The sequence below is a fragment of the Channa argus genome, chromosome 4 (assembly GCF_033026475.1).
Source record: "Channa argus isolate prfri chromosome 4, Channa argus male v1.0, whole genome shotgun sequence".
Taxonomy (NCBI): domain Eukaryota; kingdom Metazoa; phylum Chordata; class Actinopteri; order Anabantiformes; family Channidae; genus Channa; species Channa argus.
In genome coordinates this window covers 9,703,802-9,721,215 of record NC_090200.1, presented here as the reverse complement: position 1 = coordinate 9,721,215, position 17,414 = coordinate 9,703,802, and the positions used below count along the sequence as shown (strand labels likewise).

Below are 17,414 nucleotides of genomic sequence, written 5' to 3'. Positions count from 1 at the left end.
CTCTGCCACCTACTAAGTGTACAGGACATTTGTGTCATTGGGATTTTTGTTATTTTTTTGGTTTCTAGGTACTTTTCTTGTAATAAAGGAGTACTAAACAAACAAAGGGACAAATATGAGTTTACAGAAATCTTACTTTAATTAAAAACATATAAACAGTGCAACACAAATCAACAAACAGGTCGGGAAATATTACAAAAAAAAAATGCAGAAACAGATCGTGTAACTGAACATATTTGGTCAAATCAGTGTAATGGAGGCATCTTTCCTGTGGGAAATGTGTATATTTGAAGCAGGAATTATTATTAGATTTAAGTGGGTTAATGTTTTTCTTTCATAGGCAGTTCTCTTATTGTATTTTTAGCCATGGTTCCTGTGACATTTCACCGTTCAGTCACCATCTCCTCCTCTGTCCCATGTGCAGTTTCCTGCTGCGTTCCCGTAGGAACAGTTGAGCTCCCTTCACCTTTGTCTTTCTCCTCCACTCCGTCATCTTTTGCTCCCTCCTCACTTCTGCTCATCCTGCACATCATCAGAAGAGCTGCTCTGCATCTCTTCCTGAAAGATGGATCACAGGCTGCATACAAGAGAGGGTTCAGGCAGGAGTTGAGGTAAGCTAAACAGGTGACATAGGGGTGAGCAGCGAGTAAAATCTGATCTAAAGAGCAGGAATATGGGACTATATCAAACTCCAGCAGTATGGACACAGACTTATTAATATGCAGTGGCAGCCAGCACAGAAAGAACGCCATCACTAATGTCACAATGACCCGGAGGAGTCTGCGCTGGCGCCTGCGGTCAGGACGAGGCCCCTTTCCAAAATGTCTGCTGAGAAGCTGAGCCAATGAGCAGTAGCAGACCAGCAAGATGACAAGAGGAAGTAGGAAGCCAAGTATAGTTGATTTAAGACTCAAGGCGGCTGCCCACCACATCTCAGCTCTCTCTTTCTCTGACTCCTCCAGCTGTGCCCCGATCAGCATGGAGTAATCCATCTGGCAGGAGAGGAAGACAGATCCAAACTCATCTTTAGACTCAGAATCTGGCTCCAGCTCCTGAACAGAGCGCAGCAGCAAACCAGGCAGTGCCAGGACCCCCGCCAGCACCCACATCCCCCCAAGTATCCACAAAGCCCGATTGGGGTAGCTCTGCCGGGTGTGGTGGCTGGACTGGCGACGTCCAGTGAGAACCCAGTAGCGCTCCACACTGAGCATGCTCAGGCTGAACACGCTGGCGTACATGTTGAGAGCAGTGAGGAAGCTACTGATTTGGCAAAGGGGTTGCCCAAAAGGCCAGTGGTAGCCCATGGCTGTGTAGACTGCCCACAGAGGGAGAGTCACAAGGAAGCAAAGGTCAGCTAAGGCCAAGCTGGCTATTAGGGATTCGGTCAGAGAGCGGGAGGGACGAGGAATGGAAGGAAGAGAAGACGAGGAGGCGGAGGAGTGAGATGAACATCTGTAGCTTCGTCCTAAGGGGAATCTACCGTTTCCTTTGTTCTCCAGAGGAGAAGACTCATGTTGAGCTCTGTTAATGTTCTCCTGACTGGTGGTGCAACAGAACCTTTTACCTCGAGTTTGTCCTCTGTCCCTATTTCTCATTCTTCTCCCCTCGACTCGGTCTAGGTAGACCCATAGCACCAGGCTATTGCCAAGGCAACCAACCAGAAAGGCCAGCAGGTAGACTGATGGGATGATGGAGTAGGAGGGAGACCAGTCTGTGTAATCGCAGTGGAGGAGGGAAGGGGGAGATGGAGAAGGGGAAGGGGAGCCTTGGAGGTCTGCGTCTGACATCTGTATGTCCATTTGCCTTGTTTCTATATGAAACGACTTGCCATTAAAATCAATGACGGTTCCTAAGTTTGGTGATTACAATAAAAGCAAGAACTCCTGGACCTAAAAGATTGTTTCAGAGATTTGGAACTATTGTCCCTTGTTCTCTTTCACTCCTGCTGTGCCTTGATTCTGATGTTCTGAAAAGAAAGTGAAAATAAAATGAATAAAGTGTACATGCACCTCTTTGAGCAACAGATCAACATTTATGCAGATTAGTTCAGAAATTTAGTCCTGCAAATACTACCACAATGTCATCTTATGTCATTTTAACTGGTTTAATGTCCCACTGCTTTATCAAACAATTAAACACTATGTGTAACTGTATGCCGGACATTGCAGGCACCAATAAGTTCATGAGTTTTACAAAACACCAGAGTGGGTGCAAATCTGTGAATATTTTTGTACATGCTGCATCAACTCTTATGCAAAAGCAGAAATGGAAAAAAAAAACAAAACAGCAGACTGCAGTCCTGAATTTTTGGTTTTAAAAATTTATTAATTAGTAGTGCTCAGTGCAGCTCTTCTCGGAAAAAAGATATGATTTGAATTCTTCTTGCAAATACTCTACATCTACATGCTTATGTAAAAAAAAAAATCTAAATTTGAAAGTCCGAAAAGTGTCATAAAAGAGTTACTCAGTGGCGTGCAAGTAATGTTTTTCTAAATAAGCATAGTTCTTCTAACTGGGCACAGTCCTGAGAGATATTATGACAAAACTATGGAAAGACACTCACCTCAGGTTACTTCCCCAGCCTGTCTGATCATTGTGGAGCAAACGTCAGCCTCTGTTCTCTTATCCTGTCTGCTCCCAGTCTTTCTACATCTGCTCAGCTGAAGAAGGTAGGTCTTCTTCGTAATTCTGATTATAAAGCAATGCCCTCAAACCACACACACACACACACACACACACAGCTATCCATCCATCCATCCATATGCACACATGCAGTAACTTTCTCTTGTTCACAAACCAGACCACCCCAGCAATGTTACAAGATCTGCAAATACCACCCCCCAAGGAAAACACACATACCTCCCAAGAGACACAATAACGTCCCCTGCAAACACACACAGGCCTGAGACACGCAAACAGGCACACAAATAGATACCCACAATACTCTAGGCTGCTCATATTCTTGAGACACAAACACATCAGAATGCACACACGTTTGTTCTCCTTGTCTCACATGTTCAAACACACAGTTTCTGCATTGTTCAAATGTCTCAAACCCCCACAGAGGACAAACATCTAACGGCCCCCACAGAATGTATGTGATACAGCTTTCATGAATACATTGAAAAGACCTTTAAACCAATGATCTTAATAAACCTGATGGCAAAAGAACATTTTCAGCTGAAAGCAGATCCTAACAGACACAGCTTTGCTAACACTTGACAGAGTGTAAGAGCCGTTTCTTGATTTGCAGCAAATTACCTGTATTAAAAATATACAGCAAAGATTAACATAGTCCAAGGCAGGATGCATAAATCAGCCAAAATCAATCATGTTAAATAGACATAAAAAAAACTTTGGTGTCCTCAGCCAACATGATGAAAAGTAACTTTGAATTCTGTGCCACAGATCACAAAGACAAAATGGTTTAAATGTTTTATATATTTTGCTTACTGGTAATTTAAGAATAATAGTATATTGAATAAGTGTTTATACAAATTTTAAATTAAACCATCCTACACAATGTAAAATGAACTTTATATTAATATTAAAATCCTCCATTCATTATGCCACATATTAATAGCAGAGTAAAGTACGTTTTTACTATACCATGACTTTTATCTAAGTAATATTTGGAAGGCAGAGCTTGAAATTTATGTATTGCTACTTTTACATAAGGGAAATATCTGAAAGAAATGTACATGTAGTGTACTGTTCTCATACATCAGCTACATTTCTGCGTCAGAATGATGTTCTGTGTGTCATCTTGATGTCACCTTCATGATTATAGTTAAATGATTTAGAGACATTTTAACCTTTTTTTTTCCTGTCATTCTTTCTGTAATTTTCTAGGTCTGTACATTTACAGGTTTAGGTATATGGTGATGGATAAATAGATAACAGATACGTCTTTATTATTTACAATAGATGAATGGCTCAGTATTGTGTGTAGGTTACAGTGTAAATAGTGAAGAAGCTCGAATAGTAAACAGGAAGTGTTTGTTTCCAGAGGGGCAGAGGTCACAGAGCCATCAACCTGTTGCTATGGAGACATACATTTCCAAAAACATTCCAGCCTTTCCCCCTCAATGAAACACAAAGTTGATTGCACACAACTTTACTTACGGAAAATAAAACAAAAGTAAACCGTTCCATTCAGGAGAAATCTGCATGTGGAGCATCACAGGGGGGAAGAATAGGGGGGAGGAGGCTCTGCAGGATTTCAAATCAGGATTACACCAAGAGAACTGCACATTGTGCTGTAACTCAACTTGGTCTCTAAACCAATGTTCAGCAAAAAGAAGTGAATAGAACTCGGAAATCCAGATTTGTTTCTTTATCTTTTTTAAACTGCCCTTATAAAGGCTAGTGAAAAGATGAGGACATCTTAAGAAAGCCTGTGTGTTTCCTTTTGATATTTTGAGCTTATGGATATCTAATATCATATTTAACAATACAGAGAGATTCAAGTGATATAACTAAACAATCAAAACTTAAGAAAAGCCTTTGAAACTTTCTGTAAAATGCTATTTTTAGTGAGGAATAAATTAGGACACCCCCACATTTATTGCTTTTTAAAATTGCTAGAATCCCACACAGGTGTGTCAGATCAGATTACTCATGAATTCTACCCTGTATCACAGGCTGCTGTAGGAACATGTGAGACCATCTCTAAATTAAAGCTGAAGCAGAACTGGACCCTACAACAATGACCCAAAACATACCTGGAAATCCACCAAGGACTGGCTAAAAACTAAGAAAGTTAGAGTCCTGGAATGGTTGAGTCAAAGCCCAGACTGGTAGATGGCTACAATAAGCATCTATCTCAATTAAGTTATTTCAGCCAAAGGGGTAACACTAGCTATTAGGAGGCACAGTGTCCTAACGTTTTCCTCAGTTAAAAAAAAAATCATTTTGGTTAATATCTTTTGCTTAATGAGTAAAACAAGGTTTTTTGTTTGCAATTAAATGACTTTATTTTCCAGGGATAAATAAATAACAAGATAAGACATTGAAATGTGAAGTTTTTTCAAATAAAGAACTGAATATTTAATGAGGTGTCCTTATTTTTTTCACGACTGTACATTGTGTCCCTTCCATAACTTAAACTAACCATTCGGTTTGCTTAACGCCAGAAACAGCTTTATTAGTTAAGTAAATCAGATTTGCTGACTAATACACCCAAAATGATAACCTAACTTACAAAATGCAAATAACAATCATCATTTTTTGCTATAACCAAAAATTTCCCTGAAAAACACAAAAAAACTCCTGTCAGGGTGTGCAGGGCATTTCAGATCAGCCACCGGGATTGTTAATGGCTTTTCAACTACGGCAATGGATTGGCTACTCGTGTAAGGGAAAAAAAGATAAGAATTTGCATAATATAGCTGAGATGAAGCTGCAGTAAAGGCAAAGTCCATTTGAAAGGGAAGTTTCAAAGGGATTAAATGCGCTCTCACCTCTGGTCATGATGGTGTACACAACAGATCAAGCGCTCGTCTGTCTGCTTCTCATCGTGATGGCAGGAGGAGAGGTGCAGGAACACTTTACCCCTGAGTGTAAACAGTTCCTGTACATGGGGACGCAACCTAGGGGTCTCGATGAGCAGCCTTTTAAAAAGATCTGCCAGTTCTATGCAGGGAAGCCACGGTTCGTGACTCTGTACGACACTTACAACCACATCCCTATTTATTCTGCGTACACCTTCAAGCGCTCTGATGGCTTTAAGAAAGTTTATGTTCCCTGGATGTATGAACCTCAGGTAAGTAGTAGTTTAGGGGAGGAATAATGCTCTAAACAGTAATTTGTTTTCATTAACCGCAATGCTTATTTCTGGCAGCTGTCCACATTGTCTGGCTCCAGAGAGATGGAGCAGTTCCCTTCAGAAAGGGTTCACAAGAGTTTTGAAGATGTTCAGGCTGTTCTGGACGACTACTCAGACACTGTGATGTTTGAACGTGGTCAACTAAATCCAGACGAGCACCAGGCCGACCCCGATGACAAAGCGGCCACCTACACCCTGACGAATGTGGTTCCTCAGGTTCGAGAGTTCAACATCGGTCCCTGGGCACACCACGAGCACATCATCCGCAGGAGGCTCAACAACTACTGCCGCGGTACTGCCTACATGGTCACTGGGATCACGACCTCTGGGCACACGATCCGCCGTAACAACATCAACCGCCTGGGGATCCCCACGTACCTCTGGTCAGCTTACTGTTGCGTTGATTTTGACCACAATGCACCATTCTCGGAGCGTTCAAAGTTTCCTGCGTTTGCAGCCTATGGCCTTAATGACAGGGAGAATAATAAGGTTCAGGAGATGACCGTGCAGCAGCTGGAAGAGTTCCTCAAGAGGGTAACTTATGTTAGCAGCTCTTTCCAGATCTTCTATGACAACTGTATGCCTCTTGGTAGTGCAAACAGAGCCTCACACCTGCCTTGAAAAGATGATCAGAGGATCAGTTTTGCTCAAGTTCCTATATACATTGTCATTGACATGCCATAGTTAGCGATTAATTAGGAATCCTTAACCTCAAATAAATTTTCATTGATTTAGTCAAAATTTTGTCCGGCTAAATAATGTCTGTTGACCACTTACGTAACTTCAATTTCCATTGTAAAATTTAGCTGCACATAATTGCTAAGTTAAAGCTTGAATGCTGATTTAAAATGTCTTATTTCAAAAACACTAATAAACAATCATCAGTTTTTGTTTTGTTTGGGCCTGAAATGTTCTCAGCACTTCGACCGCCTGTATGCAGACAGGTTAAAGGGTCTACTTGCATTTTTTTCTGAGCGTAATTGTAAAAAAAAAAAAAAAAAAAAAAAAAAGACTCAAAAGCAGTGAATGCTCCAAAAAGTTACTAATTGACATTTGGGCTCAGATTTTGTAATACATGCGGTTTGAAAAGCTCTATAAAAACAATAACCTCCTTTGTAATTAAGTACAAGTTGACAACAAAATTCCTATTTGCTCCCAGCATTGATTATTATACAAATTGTGTTTTGTAAATATTAAAGTCACTGTAAAAAAACAAAACAAAAAAACACTGCCTACATGGTTGTACTCTCCATTGACTTTATCTCAGAACTTGATTACTGGGAACTGCACCTGCCTCTATAGGCCTTTTGTTAGCATAGACAGATTAGATCAACAGTTTTACATTTTAACTTTCATCCTCCATCAGTTTACTACACTTCAGACATCTCTTAGTAAAACACAGAAAGGACAAAGGCCGGTATCCAAACTTATTTAATTTTTATGGTATTTAAGAGTATATGAATATATCATCTTATATTATAGCTGTTTTTTTGTCTTAGTTCTTTGAGAAGTAAGTTAGTTCCCATTACTTTGATCTGTATTCTTGTTGGAGACCTTTTGTTTACATTTAACTGTGCCACGAAAGGCGGACAACTAAAGTAAGAGGGATAGAAAAATAAAAATGATGGTTGTGTTTTAGTACAGCAGACCACAGTTACAAAAAGGCTTAGAGCATTAAAATACAGATATGACCCAAGCCCGAGGGCAGACATAGCCCCAGGGTGAAGGATATGATTAGTAACCACATTTAGTTTGAGTGGGCAGCTGCATCCTGCCAGCTGGCATAAGCCACAGAGACAGATGGTTAGCTCCACAGCTCCTGTTCTGACCAGCAGCAATCTGAAAGCAAAATACATTTTCGATCCTCCATTGGAAAGACACTAAGCTCATATGGCCAGTAGAGGGAGACACCGTTTACCCAATTAGGGAAAGAAATATGTCTTTAGAATGCAAAACTGTGGCTAAAACCCTCAAAATATAAAAGGAAACCAAATTAAAACATGGCACCACCTCGACAATGTTCAAACTCTGTAAACTCAGCCTTTAAACATTTTTAATTTTCTTTGAGTTTAATGTTAAAAAACAAAAGCCCAAGTTTCGGTTCACTGAAATCATTGTTAATTATGATGAGTCACTGCAGCACAGAAATGTTTAAGCCCAAATAAAAACATAATTATAATAATAATAATAATAATAATAATAATAATTAAAAAAAAGCTGAATTGGTTCTCTTTGTACTTCAAAGAATTAACATTTGGATTCACACCGAACCCAAGCGCACACTCTCACAGACAGATAAAACACTCACAACAGTAGGTACACAGTATACAGGTGCTTAGCAGCCTACAGCATCAGGCCTGTTTAGTAGAGTTTGTTTTGGTCTCAGTTGAACCAGGTGGTGTTGAGTTGTGTCTGTTTTTTGATGCTAGTGTCCAACTTGAGAACTTCTCTTATTGCCATGGTAGCATAGGTTGACGGAGGCAGAGAAAACTCCATCCGCAGAGCGCGATACTTCCCCTCTGATGGATAAAGAAAAGAAACCGTTTAATTAGATATTTTACAGAAAGGAAGTAGAATGTCAAACTGCCAGAGCTACAGCAATCAGTCCATTACCTGGTTAATTCATTGAAAAAATGTAATTGCCTATTAACTATTCTGAGGATATTTTCATTGTTTTTGAGAAAAATGGCACAACTCAGTTATTACATTATATTTCTAGCCTATAATTAAGATGCTGGAATCAAGTATTTTTCATGTTTTTTCAAAAATTCAAAATGTAAATGACAACTCAGATTGCAAGCCTCGTTTCAATATTTCTGGCTTTTATTATACAACAGGATATATCTCAGAAATGTTCGTTTGTAAGTACAAATAGGCAGCAGTCAGCCCCTCTTTTTTAAAACCCCTGTTGAATTCAGATGTGTGCACTAGATATATTCATAAATGATATTTCAACTCAGCTGTGTCCCAAGGTCAAATACAGTCTTTTTAATAATCTATAATAACAAAACAGTTCAGAGCATCAGTAAATAATTGGTTGCTCAAACTCGGGCCTACACTATGAACCACAACATCCTAGAGAGGCCACGGACCTATTTGAAATCTCTCTCTCGGTCATTTCCTCTCTGCTATATGGAAGAATCCCCTAACTTTTAACTGAATATTAACTGATTAACATTAGGCCAGTCTTTCTCTTGTGTCCATACATGTATACAGTTTAATAGCACTTTAAAGATGGTTCAAGAATGAATTTACCTTTGTTGAAGACTGGTGCAGGTTTGTTCTCTAGTTTCTCAAAATCAGTGTGCACCAGTGAGATCCGGGGGTCATCATAGTGAATCACCTCCCTACATGAAACAGACAGCACACCATTTCATACCAATGGCTGGCAACATTTTAACCTGCAGTGTATTTCACTGTATGCACTGAAAGGCCTGCTAACCAGCTGACATCACTAGGTCTGATGAGGATTCGTCTATAGGCTCCTGCCAGAGAGTAGTCCTTCACTTTGTGTCTCATGTTGTCGATGTCCAGCCCATCTGCAGCAAGCAGCTCTCTGTATCCTTTACCCACTGATCAAAACACACAAAACATTATCAGAAAGTTTCTAAAAAATATTTATTTATTTGTTATCGGTGATTATGGCATACTGATTTGTGCCCATTAGGCTGACATGGTTTAAACCTGTTCAGTGTGTGTGTGTGTGTGTGTGTGTGTAGCTTAATAAATAAACAAACAAAACATAAAAATAAGGTGTCACTATTTTCAAGCACATAAGGGGTAAAGCAACCGTTTTCACAGCAATCCTTGGATGCAACATGAAACTAATTAACACACAGAACTATTTACCGTGGTGAGTTGGGTAGATGACGTCAAACCCAGGAAGTGGCATCACTATGTCGTGGATGGAGTGACTCTCTGCCTCCTCTGCAGACAGCACATGGGCTGTGGCTTCATTAAAGTAAACAGCAATTTCTTCATTAAATCACAAGGCTGAAAATATGATGTACTGAAATTCCATGACATTACATGTGTTTTAAATGAGTTATTATTGGTTTTAAATTATACAAATAATTGGTTAAAAGCTGTACCAGTCAGGCTGAGGTCTTGGCAGTACTACTATCTGGCGGCTTTTAAAGACTTCAAACAAAGGATTTTCAAATGTTGGTGCATTTAAATGTAAATTTGTAACTTCTTTTAAAGAAACTATGATTGAGCAGCAGTTTGACATTTACAGGAATCCAATTATATGACAAGATTGATACCACTCATGTCTGTATGAGAAATATGGAGTTACAACAGGCAGACCTTAACTTAGAACAAAGACTGGAAATGTGAAAACAGCTATGCTGGCTAAGTCTACTCGGATCCGTCTGCTCAAGAAATTAAGCATACAATTATAATTTATGCATTTTTTCCCCCAGGAGTAAGAAGGCAAATAAGCACATTTCCCCCAAATGTTTAACTCATCCTCTAGCTAGAAGAAAACATGAACTACTAACTTCCTTTGAGCACCAAATCCCCTCCCGTAGGCTTCAGGCCAAAGGCTTCGATTCTGCGGCTCACCATGGTGTTCCATACTACGCTCTGGTAGCTGTGGATGTACATCAGACGGTTGTTACGGGGGATCTGGAAAAGAAACAATAAATAAATAAATAAAGAGCAAAAAGCTATTGGAGAGAACATAAGCTTGTCTTGCTGGATATAAATAAACAGCCAGCAAATGTGTTAACCCACTGAGAATTTACTAAATGTACTTTAGGTCTTGTAGGTCTTCTTGAGCCAGCGTTGCTTAAACAAAAGAAATGTGAGGGAGTCGAGTAAAAAAGAAGTGAGTTGCTCCTCATCTCTGCTAAAAAAGCTACATTAGTGGCTAAAAAAACAATCCAAGCAAACATCAACGGCTTTCGGCTTGTCCCTTCAGGGGTCACCACAGTGGAATGTGTCCACACGTTGATTTGGGTGTGTTTTTACAACGGATGCCCTTCCTGCCGCAACCCGCCCGTATTATTCGGGTTCGGGACCGGCACCAAGGTGGCCACACCTGGTTCGCCCTGCCAATGCTCTTCCACTGAGCCACCAGGCCCCCCTAAAAGCACGATACAACCGAATTCTGTAAAGACAAAAAAAGCTAGAGCTGAAAAGCTAAAGCACTGTAGCGCCTTCTAACTATTACCCTAGTTTTACTTTGATAATTTAGCAGTATCTGTGTTAGAGCTCTTTGAATGGCTGCAAAATAAATAAATAAATAAATAAAAGTTTTACATCTTTTGTATGGGATTATTTTCTCATACTTATTTTCATCCTAATTAAATATTATTAGTCAAAAACCAACCAGTCCAAAGGCAGTGACAATGTTCTTCTTGCCATACATAGACAGGCCTCGTAACAGCTGCCCCTCCACACAGCGCTTGTTGGGCAGCTTTTTCAGTGCTGCCTCTGGGTCCTGAGTCTTTGCCCACTCTTCCCTGCAACGGACCAGGAATTCTTTCTCAGCTGTGGAAAGCAATAAAGGTTAGGAAAAATGCTGAATTACTTTGGAAACACTTTGTAGAAACAAGAAAAAAAGTTTGGCACAATAGTTTATTACCTCCAGGACGAGGTTTCAGAATCAAATCCATCACCTCATTCCAGTCATTTCTCAAGATGGCCCTGTCACGAACAAAATGAGAAAACCAACAATTTTGCAGTCAAGTCCTACCAACCTGTCAAAATTTATTCCACTGTCTCCATATTATGACCTTACCGGCCAACTTGTTGTGTAGGAACAGCTGTGGTGCCGAAGCGCTGCATCCCATAGTAGTTGATGAAGCCTGTTTGCTTGAGAGATGTCAGGGCCTGATGGACCTGTTCATCTGTTCCTGAGATGTTCCTGATACAAAAATATGTCAACAAATACAAATGGTGAGAGTTGTCCAGAGTAATGCTAAATAAACAAGACAAGACTGGACACAGTGGGCCTAAAAGAGTTTTAGTAGTGGAAGTAGTAGAGGCTAGAAGCAAAATCACAATACTACATGAAAGAGATTAAGATTTTTAACACCCGTAGGACTTTTGACCTGATCTTGCTAATGAATTGTGTATAAACACGCTAGTAAAGGTGGATTAAATAATACTTGGAATCAAGTAGAAGAGTAACAGTGATAAACACTAAGCTTTCCGTCATTATTAGTAACAAAATTTGTATTGATATCAATGGTTATTTCAGATGAGTTTGATGATTAGAATACAACATATACATCATCACCTTGGTGACGTGCATTTTTGGAGACTGATGATGACGGCACATTTTTGCAAATAAGCCATCATGACAAAACGTAATTAATGACTGGTCTTTTTATTTTATTCTTTCAACTGTTTTGTCATTTTGTATTCACATCAACTGTAAGCATAAGGAATAATGGCTCCAGTTTACAGATAACTACCATGGGCTGTAATGCACATGAATAAAAGCCATGTGAAACATCTGTTCTCATCTGCTGACCTGATGACCACGGTGAAGTGATTTCCCTGCAGCTCCCCCAGCTTTAGAGGATGGTTCTTGTAGCAGAAGTTTCCCACTTTGAGGTTTATGAGGCACTTGTTAAGGTGAGCCAACCTCTCAGCTGTGATCCTGAGTGGACAAATAGAAATGTTTCAAACACCAAAGAATAGAACAGTTTGAATCATTTTGCTTACTGGATCACAAACTCACTTTAGCACAGCAATCTCTTGCACAGTGATGGCCCTCTTATCCTTGGTTCCCATGTAGGAAAACATATTGGGTCTGAGTCTAAAATACATGTATCATCATACAATACTTTAACATAGTCATAGTTTAACAACTACAATCATTTCATTAGGTAAATGCTGTTAAGTTTTTTGTATTAAAAAAAAGATTTTTATTTTACTAACATTTTTTTTTTACTAATAAAAATAATAAGGTGCTCATATCACACCTGAGGAACTTTGAAAGCACATTGATGGCATCCATGGTGTCCTTGTTCTCTTTGTACAGCACAAGGTGGCAGAAACTGCCACGGTTTTTGGGCCAAAAGTGTTTCCTTGGGGCTTTTACGGAGACAGAAAAAAAGACTGCACTACATTACTGAGTAAAAAATGTTGGGTCAAATAATTTACATATTTCCAAAATATACATAAGAGACTTTCAAGAAAACAACTTGTTCAAAATTCTTTGAAAATGCTTAGTAAGTAAAGTTAATTTTGACTGGTATAGTCAATCCCTGCACTGCAAAAAAGAAAGGAAATACATTTAAATTGTAATTGCAAATTCCATCAAACATTTCAGCAGTTTCTTGTTACCACACCCTACTATATGTGAGTTAAACCCCTTCCTCTATGCTGTGCGGAGAATTGGTTCTTACCTGTAGCTGTTTTGACCTCTATCCACCAGAGAAGAGCAGAAGGAGGATAGAATAATGTTACTAGAAAAAATATTCTTATTGACTATGTGTTGAGTTGTCAAGGTGAGATCACATGCATGGGCCTGAGAGTGAAGTGTGGTATTTAAATGGTTTATGCAACATGAGTGAAGGGTCTTTTTAGGGCACTGTGATAATGTGTCACTGCTACCTTAATGTTTTTAAAGTGTAACCAACTGAGCCAGTAACTTTGATAATCCAATGCGAACAAATGCTAGTTTAAAGACTCATTAAAATCTAAACCTATTCATGCAGGTTTATTTAGCATGCAAATACACATGTGCATGCATATTTTACTACTCTGTAATTCAGCTGAGACAACATGCACTGAAGTAGAGTAGCAAACATAAATAAGGACATGCAATAAAAACTTTATTTGGGCGTTAAATTCATCTATTGGTTAAGAACTCTTTTAAAGACAGCAATCGGAGTCTGTCTGCTTTCCACATACCTGCTAGAGCTTTCTTTCCAGCAGTGTGATACGCCACTATAAACTTCTGACCATCCTTCTCTTCTGTTTTTGTTTCCAGACCAGGAAACTGAGTCTTGATGGCTTTGTGGACCAGTGTCCGTTTCTCTTTTGTATCATCAATCACCTACATATGTTAAAGCATTGGGGGTTAGGACATTCCATAAAACTTACAATGACTTTTAGGTGCCCTCATAAAATTATAGAGAAATCAAAACCCACTTCAATGGAAACACTGCCCTCTTTATTCTTGAAGAGCTGAAGCTCCCCAAGCTGCTTTTTCTGCTCTTCTGTCAGGATATCAGATTCATTTGGCTGCTCCAGAGCCTCTGGGACTTCCTAACATAGACAAAACACAAAACAAAAACCATTGAAAGCATTATCTGACTTAATGCAGGTCAGGAGGAAATCAATTTAAGGTTTCCCTTACTACAGTTTTTAAAACTGTTTTGATTACATTTAACTCTATGATCTTTATCACCATTTTTATACATTTTATGTGTGAATCTTTTGTTTACAGTCAACTTCTAGAACTACCCACAAAGTAAAGGTTTAACAATAGAGAAAAGTGACAAGGATGAAATGTAATTTGATGTCTTACCTCAGCATCTGCAGGGATCGTAAGATCATCTAAATGCACTATCTTGCCTTGTTTGTTGATTTCATGCACCACAAAATCAGAATATCTAAGAGCAAACCAAAATAAATTACCTGTTAAACAGACCAGACTGGATCATATTGAGGGAAACAATGAGGTCTCTTTAGTGAATCTTGAAAACCAACCTTTCCTTAAGGATTCCTGAGAAGCCCTCATGGTCACTGACATACTTCAGGATGCCCACATCTAACTCAGTGAGGCCATGCTTCATCATATCAGCAAAGGTCTCCCCATCCTCCTCTCCATCATTTGCTTCCCCCTCAAGGCACTCCTCCTCATCTTGGTGGGGAAGACCTTCATTCTCCTGATCACTCTCAACTCTTGGTTTCTTTGATGGTGTGTCTTTCTCCTCATCCTCTGGACATCCTCTCTTTTCTCCGGCTAGGACAGCCACCAGCACAGGCTCTACTTCAGCCATCAGGGTCAAACTTGGAAAACAGGTGCACAAAAGTAATGCAAGAATTATTCCTGGCTATCTGAAAGACTTAGTTATCACTTTTTTTAAAACAATAAAACACGTGTGGTACATAATTTGCCTCACTTGAGTGACATGTAACTGAATTGAAACCATCACTCACTGCCTGAATAATATTTTTACTAACATTTTATTATTGCGGTTATAGTGAATGGTGGAACTGTACTGGGGTGCATTTCATTAGAATAGGAGGTGGGTCTAATGTTTTAGGGCCCTCATTCATTTTAAATAGATTGGCAAAAACATTAGAACCACCTGGACATTGCACTCCAGCAAGACTCCTCCACCCACTATGACCTAGATAATAAACACATACTCGAATTAACACCTTTCTGACAGTTTTTACTTAAGAGCTGAGAAATAATAATCTTGTAAATAATATAATTTATGCTAAAGTTGCCCTGTGACACAGCACAATGTCGATGGAAAGACTGCATCGCAAAATTGCAACTCAAAACACAGCTGTTAATAGCGTTACATTACTACAGTAATGCTACTTTTCTGTGTACATGTACTACAGTGTCCGCATGGATGAATCAATGCTAAACCGACGCTACTGACTTACTGTTTGTAAAAGTGAGGTAGCGCCTAACCTCCTGTCTCCCAGCCTCTAAAAAAGTCTTTAACAGAAGCGAACCGAGCCTGACAGAGGCACTAAAAGACATAACAAACATACTGTTAATAATTCTGAAGCCGCTAGCGTTACGACATTTGCACGGTCATCAAATAGCTAGCAAACATCGCTAACTAAGGCTAACGGTTTCTAGCAGCAAAACTAAGCTAAAAGCCTGGCGTAAAACAAGCAAGCGTGCACTAGTTCAACCAAAATGTTTCCATTTACCTTGTGTACGTGCACTGATGTTCACGAAAGTCTGGACAACACTCGCTTTTCTCACGTGCGCGTATGTATACCGGAAACAGATCCTCCTCAAAGGTCCTCCCGCTGTGAACATTACACTAACGTGCAGCCAACAGGAGCCACAGATGCTCTACTAAAACAGATGAATCACTCAGCAAGGAAAATAAAATCTAACACCTAAGTATGCTGCTGAAAAGTTAGTTTTCGCGCATGCGCTTTTCATCTGCTAATAGTATATTAATGGTAATCATCCAATATATGGGGATCATTCTGTGGGTAGATTTGCTCCTTCTGTAGTCCAGGTGGCAACAGTGTCATCAAATGTTACCCGGAAGTATCACAAGAAAAAAATACATTTAAGGTGATGGTTGTCTATTAAAATAATTTTAAAAAGACATACACTTAAAGAAGGACCATAAATTGAGAGCTCTAACGTAATCAGGCCCAAGCAACAGCAAACACAAAGCTATAATATTATTCTGGGACTTTCACAGTGCTGCACTGATAAAAATAGGCTCAAAGTACCTGATATGTTATGCAAATTGGCCCAATTCAAAGTAGGACATTATGGGATTGCTTGTTGTAGAGTACTAGAACAAATGAAGGTGAGTACATAAATACACAGTAGGTAGATCAGCTTGTACACGATTGAATGTGCACAGATCCAGTTTCACTAAATCTGATTCTGTGCCTGTATTCCTTTTGACTATTCATGTCTGCTTTTCTGTCTGTGCAGGTGGATTAGGAATAGAGGTCAGGTAAAGATTACCATGTTTTTCACGAGGTATGAGTTTTTTTAAAAAATTGTGGAGCTTGATACTGTGACAAATTGGTAACTTAACATTTCATACACTTTTTTCGAGTAAGTCCAATTCTCAGTCGTGTATTGGAAAACTGTATATATAACGGAGCTTATGAGCACAATGAAAAAGTGAAGATGAGATCAGATAATCAGAATCTAAGTCAAAAACTCAACAACATGTCATAAACAGAGAGTGGGCTATAGACAGCAATACAAACAAACTCCCCAACCAAGTGTAACACTGTAAGAAAAAAAGCATCTAAAGTTTGATTAATAAAGACATTTTATTTTCAAAATATACTGTAAAAAAGTACCTTAGTTAAGGCTGGATATATTACATATTTTAATAAAAAATGTGTAATCAGAATTTTTAAATTGTAGTTAATTATCAAGCCAAGTATAATCAACATTACATATTGTTGATTAATTAAAGTTGGAAATGCACAGTGGTGAAAAAATGTATCAAATATTTCCTTGTTTAAAAATAACAGAATGCAATGCAAAAAATACTAAATTTGAAGAAACTGCATTTATATTTTTACTTAGGTAATGTGTGTTGAAATATTGAAATATATATATTTGAGTGAAAGACTTCGGGAAATAATAAAAAATATTATCTTCATTATTTAGGAAAAATGCTAAAAAGTATGAACATATATTTACAAATGTGTGCACAAACAGAAACTTGTGGCGCGGGTGTCTACGGCACGCGACACCCGCTTCAAACTGCAGAGGGAGCGCGTGTCATCCAAGGGTAGAGAGGGAAATGTGTGTGTATATGTGTGTTTGAGAGAGAGAAGAGAGAGAGAGAGAGAGAGAGAGAGAGAGAGAGTGGGACTGAGAGATTCTGGCTGCCCGCTGCTGCTGAGGGGAAGAGGAGGAAACATGAGCTCTAGGAAAGGT

At 39.1% G+C, this 17,414-nt stretch overlaps 4 protein-coding genes across 7 annotated transcripts in view; 2 read left to right on the top strand and 2 right to left on the bottom strand.

Moving 5' to 3' along the window:
* Positions 1 to 190: 190 nt before the first annotated feature.
* aplnr2 (apelin receptor 2) lies at positions 191 to 2,012 on the bottom strand. Its single transcript, XM_067502154.1, has one exon. The coding sequence runs from the start codon at positions 1,797 to 1,799 to the stop codon at positions 384 to 386; it is 1,416 nt and encodes a 471-aa protein (XP_067358255.1). The 5' UTR covers positions 1,800 to 2,012; the 3' UTR covers positions 191 to 383.
* Positions 2,013 to 5,434: 3,422 nt separating this feature from the next.
* Positions 5,435 to 6,846, top strand: LOC137125643 (endonuclease domain-containing 1 protein-like). The gene is made up of 2 exons (XM_067501433.1): positions 5,435 to 5,764; positions 5,843 to 6,846. Exons 1-2 carry the CDS (start codon positions 5,471 to 5,473, stop codon positions 6,446 to 6,448), a joined length of 900 nt encoding a protein of 299 aa, XP_067357534.1. The 5' UTR covers positions 5,435 to 5,470; the 3' UTR covers positions 6,449 to 6,846.
* Positions 6,847 to 7,240: 394 nt separating this feature from the next.
* On the bottom strand, positions 7,241 to 15,852 carry pus7 (pseudouridine synthase 7). Of its 3 annotated transcripts, XM_067501424.1 has the most exons (18): positions 15,692 to 15,833; positions 15,416 to 15,504; positions 14,501 to 14,803; positions 14,319 to 14,403; positions 13,940 to 14,056; positions 13,700 to 13,844; positions 13,192 to 13,209; positions 12,766 to 12,877; positions 12,522 to 12,599; positions 12,312 to 12,440; positions 11,574 to 11,699; positions 11,418 to 11,479; positions 11,163 to 11,323; positions 10,330 to 10,456; positions 9,677 to 9,778; positions 9,270 to 9,399; positions 9,083 to 9,174; positions 7,241 to 8,346 (listed from the first exon to the last, which is right to left on the bottom strand). In XM_067501424.1, the coding sequence occupies exons 3-18, from the start codon at positions 14,791 to 14,793 to the stop codon at positions 8,210 to 8,212; spliced, it is 1,914 nt and encodes a 637-aa protein (XP_067357525.1). In that variant the 5' UTR covers positions 14,794 to 14,803; positions 15,416 to 15,504; positions 15,692 to 15,833; the 3' UTR covers positions 7,241 to 8,209. The 3 variants fall into 3 exon arrangements, with proteins under 3 accessions (XP_067357525.1, XP_067357524.1, XP_067357527.1); XM_067501423.1 differs by lacking the exon at positions 15,416 to 15,504 and having other exon boundaries at positions 15,692 to 15,852; XM_067501426.1 differs by lacking the exons at positions 13,192 to 13,209; positions 15,416 to 15,504 and having other exon boundaries at positions 15,692 to 15,852.
* Positions 15,853 to 17,323: 1,471 nt separating this feature from the next.
* The window catches only part of srpk2 (SRSF protein kinase 2), a 63,110-nt gene continuing 63,019 nt past the window's right edge, over positions 17,324 to 17,414 (top strand). The window contains exon 1 of one of the 2 annotated variants that reach the window (XM_067501412.1): positions 17,324 to 17,412. In XM_067501412.1, the coding sequence (XP_067357513.1) occupies positions 17,397 to 17,412 (16 nt within the window). In that variant the 5' untranslated portion in view covers positions 17,324 to 17,396. The remainder of the gene's footprint in view (positions 17,413 to 17,414) is intronic. The other variant, XM_067501416.1, reaches the window with a different exon arrangement.

Coding starts and splice junctions, on each gene's coding strand:
- LOC137125643 (XM_067501433.1), top strand. CDS start 5,471: ATGATGGTGTACACAACAGATCAAGCGCTCGTCTGTCTGCTTCTCATC. Junction 5,765..5,842: donor CCTGGATGTATGAACCTCAG/GTAAGTAGTAGT, acceptor TATTTCTGGCAG/CTGTCCACATTGTCTGGCTC.
- pus7 (XM_067501423.1), bottom strand. CDS start 14,793: ATGGCTGAAGTAGAGCCTGTGCTGGTGGCTGTCCTAGCCGGAGAAAAG. Junction 12,441..12,521: donor CAAGAGATTGCTGTGCTAAA/GTGAGTTTGTGA, acceptor TTGTCCACTCAG/GATCACAGCTGAGAGGTTGG. Junction 8,347..9,082: donor TGCACCAGTCTTCAACAAAG/GTAAATTCATTC, acceptor TTTATCCATCAG/AGGGGAAGTATCGCGCTCTG.
- aplnr2 (XM_067502154.1), bottom strand. CDS start 1,799: ATGGACATACAGATGTCAGACGCAGACCTCCAAGGCTCCCCTTCCCCT.